Source organism: Salvia splendens, chromosome 17 (assembly GCF_004379255.2).
Source record: "Salvia splendens isolate huo1 chromosome 17, SspV2, whole genome shotgun sequence".
NCBI lineage: Eukaryota > Viridiplantae > Streptophyta > Magnoliopsida > Lamiales > Lamiaceae > Salvia > Salvia splendens.
In genome coordinates this window covers 27814004-27820638 of record NC_056048.1, presented here as the reverse complement: position 1 = coordinate 27820638, position 6635 = coordinate 27814004, and the positions used below count along the sequence as shown (strand labels likewise).

Genomic DNA, 6635 nt, shown 5'->3' with positions numbered 1-6635 from the left:
GTTTTACATTTTATAAATATAGCTAATTTTCAACATTATTTATTGCTTTGATCACATGTTAAATTTATCGGTAGCAACCCGATTAACCCATTGGGCTATCCCGAAACCCATGTTTTTAGGGTTATGGTTGAACTTCTATAACCCGAAAAAAAACCAATACTCGATTAGCCCGCACCAGATTGACCCATAACTCTGGTAGGGTTGGCGTGAAACCCACTAGGCTGACCCGATTGACATCCCTACCAGAGACATCTATGGAAGTTAAAATTCAAAAATCCCGAGCATATTTTAATTAAGTTTTATAATAAATAAATTAAATAGAAAATAAAATACTGAGCCCTGAATAGTGAAGGGAAGAGATAAATAAGAAATGGAGGATTGGAGGTGTTGTCTCTTAATTTGTGCAATAATTTGAAAATCAATAAAGTTGCAATACAGATTGTGTTATTTGGGATGATTAACCTTATTTAAGTCCTTCCTGTTTCAATTAATAACAATACATCGAATTCATGATTATAACCGCATTTAAGTCTGTGCTTATTTCCGATGATTCACTCTGCGAAAACAGAATTACTCACGAGCAACCACCACCACCTGCTTCCCGACGTTGACACCGGAGAATAAGCCAACGAGAGCCCCAGGCGCGCTTTCAATGCCTTCGGCTATGTCTTCGACGTATGTGATCTTCTCTTCATTGATTAGAGGCACAACCATCTCCAGGAACTTGGGGTAGAGATGGTAGTGGTCGATAGTGAAAAATCCTTCCATACGGACCCGTTTTATTATTACGTTAAACAAGTTGTGGACGCCTTCGGACTGCTCAAGGCTGTTGTATTGGGAGATCATCCCACAAAGTGCAACACGGCCGTGGAGTCTCATGTTGTTTAGCACTGCTTCGAGCATCTTCCCTCCCACGTTGTCAAAGTAGATGTCTATGCCATCGGGGAAGTACCTTATGAACAACAACACAAATCTGTGAGTATTATCTATATAACGATAAATTGCCCGAAAAACTATAAAATTTGGTCTAATTATTTCAAAAAAACTAACCAAAAAAATTATATATTTGGATTTGTTATCCACAGAAGTGGGATGATTGCGAACTGATCCATACTTCATGGTTTTTTTCTAGTTTTTATGAAATTTGTGTTGGATACAAAAGGATTTTTTTCTTATATAAGAACATAAATATGTGTATTGTGTGTTAAATTACTAACTATTTTTCAATGTTAAAACACATTTTTATAGCAATGATAGATCATAGGGAGGCAAAAGGTCACCTCTTCAACGCTGCATCATAGTCTTGCTCTTCTTTGTAGTTGAATGCTTCGTCAAACCCTAATTTGTTCTTCAAGAGACCGACCTTCATCAATGCAACAGCCGAATTGTTCATCAAATGTGAACATAAACTTGCCACAGAAGAAAAATAGCACATAACACAACAAAAAACTCGCAATTTAGTGACGGATAATTCCGTCATAATCCCCGAAATTTAGGCACTTAACAGATTTAGTGACTGGTTAAGTATTGACACATCCGTCAATACAAAGCTTGTTAGCAAAAAATATAGTGGCGGACAAATCCGTCACTTAAGTTACAATGACAGAAATCAAAGGCGGCCACACTGGTAAATTCGGATTAGTGATAAACTATTCTGTAACCAATTAGTGACTGACGGTTTTCAGTCACTTATTCGTCACTACTTCTTCAAATTTCCGCTGCTGTCACTAATTCCGTCACTGATTCGCGTTTTTTTGTTGTGAAATCGACAACCAATCTAATAAGTTTTCGATAAGCCATTAGATTCTAACCTTTTCTTTGCTCCCTGCACTCCCAACAACGTAACAACCAGCGGTCTTTGCAAACTGACCAATGAGCTGACCAACAGCTCCGGATGCAGCAGAGACATACACAGTTTCCCCCTTTTTGGGAGAGCAAAACTCGAAAAAACCAACATAAGCTGTCATGCCAGGCATGCCTAAAACGATAACACGAAACACATTGATTTTCAGTCTCACGTTCGTGCATCTCCTATCGTTTTTTTTCAGAAATTATCAAGATAAATGCCACAAATCCAACATTTCCCAATCTATTCCCATCCTAATTCAAGCATGTATAGTTCATCAACAGTTTATTTCTTTAACAGTTTAACTGCATACAAAACTAGATAAATAACTTGTTCAGGATCATAAACAACTAGTTCTACCTCAGATTTAGGAAGCAGGAATCAAGCGTGAAATTTAAAGGCTACAAGCTAAATAAGCCGATCATCACAATGGGCTCAAGAAACTCACCAAGAATCCCTGTATAATAAGAGAGAGGCAAATCTTTATCATGAACCTTAAACAATATGTTTGGATCTTTGATAAGGCTATACTCCTCCCAGTCAGTAAACCCCCAAACTAGCTCGCCAGTCTTGAAATTTGGATGAGACGAATCCAGTACTTTCGACACTCCATATCCAGAAATAGGCTGTCACCAGAAAAAAGTCAAGAAACACAAAAAAGATGCAATCAACATTGTATCAATGGAAAGATAACATTTTTTTATTTCTTCCCCCAAAACAGTTTTTATTTTTCTCCCAAAAATCTCAAACAAGAACCTCAAAAAAAACATAACCAACATTTTAACTATGGAAAGATACAATTTTTATTTATTCCCACTATTCATCAAACCAAAACAATACTATTATATTCACAATATTTGTTTAAATAAAATAAAAAATTAAGGAATTCAATTTAAATTAAGGCGTATATAACAAATTCTATTCCAACAAGGAGAAAAAATTAATTTCAACAAGAAAAATTTCACTAAAAAAACTAAACTTACAGAATCCAGCGTGTAAGAAGACAAATATGGCACCCGCTTCTTCATGCGGCCAAGAATGTAAGGATCGATGGATAAGTAGAGATTCTTCACGAAAACGGCGCCGTCGCAACCGCTGGGAATTTTGAGCTGAATTTTGGAAGTTCTAAGCGACATATCAGATTCTTTCACAGATGTTTCGACATAGTTGCTGAGTATCACTTGCTTGTTGCTAATTTCCTCACCCATTTTGCCGTTAATTCTTGTGGAATTCTGGTGTTCAGCTTCATTGTTTTATATCTGAAAAGCTCTTGGCCCGCACTCTTCTTCTTAGACTTTGCATTATTCGAAAGCACCTATTTAATAAAAAAAACAAAAATTAATACCTAAATCCCTAACCAGCCGCAATTCTTCAACACTTTGAAAAAAGATCCAATTACGTGGGCCCCACCAGGCCATATAAGGAAACCCTAAACGGTTCTTAGTGTGTTTTTCTCTTTATGACTTTAGGTTATGGCTGGCAAATTTTATTGTATTTGTGGGTCATTAGGTATTACCCTCACTACATTTGCCTAACTCTTTTCGTAAAAATGCGGCACAGTAATTGACTTATAATTTATTTATTTTGACTAATTGTATTTTAAAATCCAAAATTAGGCTCATATATTAAAAAAAACATATTTCGTCCTATACATTAATAATCAATCAAGTGTGTTTGCTTCGGGTGCTAACCTATATGCTTTGGTACATATTTAACTTGTTGATAAAGTCAATCCATATTTAACTCATTAATCAAGTCAAAAGGAGATTAATTAACCATTAATTATTAACAAAAATAGTATTTAACAAAATAAAAACACACAAAACACATAGTGAAAAAATAGTAAAATAAGCGAGAATAATGTAGAGAACAGTCTTCTTTTACATTATTTTCTTTTAATTTACTATTTCTCTACTTTAACTATTTATTAGTATTATTCTATTATTCAATTTAAATATTTCAATTACTAAAAGCAATTCCACAATATTAAAATGCATTAAGGATTCCTCTATTCTATTATTCAATTTAAATATTTCAATTACTAAAAACAATTCCACAATATTAAAATGCATTAAAAATACCTGAAATACTATTACAAATTACTAAAAAATTTTAAGTTACATAATTAAAATCCTAATAAATTTTTTTTGAAGTATGAATGAGAGATAATTTGATTAAAAGATTGGATGAGGAATGTGGATATTTATAGATGATTTTAGGATAATATTTTTTAAATCAAAAAAATTTGAAAAAAGGTAAAAAACCGACTAAATTTTTGAGAATCCAAAAATATTTTTTTTCCTTTTTCCGGATTATTTTCAATTATGAATTAAAAAATAAATTTAATGGAATAAAAATAAACTTCAATGATTATTTTATAATATAGATAACTAAAAAATATCTTTCAATTTTATGTTAAATATGTAAATTATATACTAAATTTTATTAATAAAATAATAGATAAAATAAATTAGAAACTTCAAATTCACTAAGAAAAATATTTAAAATTCTAAAATATGCTTTGAAATTTCTTGATGTTTATGTTTTATTTTGCATATGTAATAGCCGAGATCTAATTTCTCGAGAATTATGAAATAAATGCTAGAAATTTAAAGAATAAGAATGAAAGAGTATTTTTTTTATTTCTTGAATAAGAGTTAAATACAAATTCCAGAATGTGTATGCTAATAAATTACAAATGGTTGAAATTAAATATGCACCAACTATCTTCGAGGTTTCGTACACGTTGTAAAGAAGTTTTAGTCGAGCTACGCTATTACAACTCGAGACCCTAGCGACTATGTCGACCTCCATCACCGGGCTATCTTGGCCCCAGAATTTCAGACGAGCCGGGAGGGCAAGACCACGAGGGAAGACAGCCTCGGTAGCCAGCCTCCCGATCCTGCCTAAGATGCAGATCAATTAGACAAAAATGTTGATAAGAGAGAGGGAGTTGGCAGCTCTCACCAAAGGAGGAAAAGGGTGTAACACCCCCTACCCGATCGTCCGTCACTCGAATAGGTGATGTCACAATTCCGGTAGGATAAACTAAATTTCTTTTATTTTTTAAAGTATTGCTCGAAAATAGCACTAATATGCCACGACATTTTAAACAAAACCATAATTCTTATAGATAATTTACAGTGTAGCAAGATCCAAAATACAAAAGTTAATTATAATACAACTACCACATTTTACCAAACTGATGAGCGTATATACCAAAAGGTCACAGGATCAGTGAGTAATGACGACAAAATGGTGGGTAATGAAGACGTACTGCCGAATCGTGCAAAACAGCTATTGGAATCTAAAAACTTAGCAACCTGTAACATACACAAACTTGTTACCAACACTTAATTCAAACAATACATTAGTAGTAAAGAATTCATTACTATTGGAATTGGTTAATCTTTTCACAACATGTAAAGAATTTATCTATTCAGAATTTGATTTATAAACATGTTCAATCGAGTGGCATGTTACTATACGTTGCATCAACTATTTTCATGTAGTATCAACAAATATTCTGAGAAAATTCAAAAGTAGTTTCTAAAATCAACAACTTCAATAACACCATATTTAACATTGATAACCTTAACATCGACAGTCCTAATTGCTTCTATCTCAAACGATAAGCGCATAGGCAATCCACTATCGATAACCCTCATAGGGGTAACGATAACCCATAGGAGGGTGCCAATAACCCACATTGGGGTGACGATAACCCATAAGAGGGTTTCAATAACCCACATTAGGGTGACGATAACCCATAGGCGGGTGCATAATCATCACACACCATCTTTTATAGCAATCTATACTACAATCATGTAGTAAAACATATCCAAATAAAACCAACCAGACACATACACAATCATGTAAACTTACTCTGTATTAGTATTATCATTTCATATCACATTATCATCCAGTAATCCACATCAACAATTCTATCGTTTTCCAATTTTTAATTGCTATAACCACCCCACCAACGTATATATATCAAGCACATAAATATCATATAATTCATACCATTTTTCCATAAGAGAATCAACCTTTTAAACACGGAGCATGTTGCTTCAGGAGCTACTCGGTTCGCAACCTCAGGTTTTCCTCATATACTTTAGATAAAAGTTAATTCCTACATTAGGCTTATCATTCATGAATAAAATGAATAAATATTTCTTTAGACTCCTGTATGTCTTTCGCTCACCATTTCAGTAATGATCACATTTTTCACTATTCACATGTTCTTAGTAATTTAATCTCAAACTACACACTGGCCAACTAAAATAGTCAAACCAACCTTTTAAATAATAATTCTACAACAGATTCATGTTTATGATTAAACATTAAGTCAGATTATATTTATTTGAATATTCTCTTTTAGCTTCATGTGGATGTGTAATCAACATAATCTAAAGATTCGATTTACCAACGTATTACTCAAGTATGTCCAACGTAAGCAATTTAAATATCTAAAAATCCTATAACTAAAGGAGAACAGAAAATAAAGAAGCAAGGCATGTGCATTACAGAGTATAGTATGGACGCACGGAGAGTAGAAGTAAAACGTCGCCCGATGGAGGACAAAACTAGAAACCGGAGAAGGAGCAGAGGAATACAAACCAAAAAAAAACCTCCGTGTGGGAGAAGACAGAAGAGAATGTGGATGGGGCGCTTACCGGCGTGAAAGTCCGGCGGCGCTGGCTACCAATTTCCGACGGCAAGGGAACTCGATGGGAAAAGAGAAGAGATTTCGAGAGAGAGCGAGAGGTAGCTGAGCGAAGTGTGT

At 33.9% G+C, this 6635-nt stretch overlaps 1 protein-coding gene and 1 long non-coding RNA gene across 2 annotated transcripts; both read right to left on the bottom strand.

Moving 5' to 3' along the window:
* Positions 1-399: 399 nt before the first annotated feature.
* On the bottom strand, positions 400-3075 carry LOC121773215 (2-alkenal reductase (NADP(+)-dependent)-like). Its single transcript, XM_042170029.1, has 5 exons — positions 2830-3075; positions 2295-2472; positions 1812-1978; positions 1281-1363; positions 400-952 (listed from the first exon to the last, which is right to left on the bottom strand). The coding sequence occupies exons 1-5, from the start codon at positions 3052-3054 to the stop codon at positions 571-573; spliced, it is 1035 nt and encodes a 344-aa protein (XP_042025963.1). The 5' UTR covers positions 3055-3075; the 3' UTR covers positions 400-570.
* A 1877-nt stretch (positions 3076-4952) lies between these two features.
* Positions 4953-6635, bottom strand: LOC121773218. The gene is made up of 2 exons (XR_006044728.1): positions 6526-6635; positions 4953-5169 (listed from the first exon to the last, which is right to left on the bottom strand). It is a non-coding gene; the product is annotated as an uncharacterized LOC121773218 (long non-coding RNA).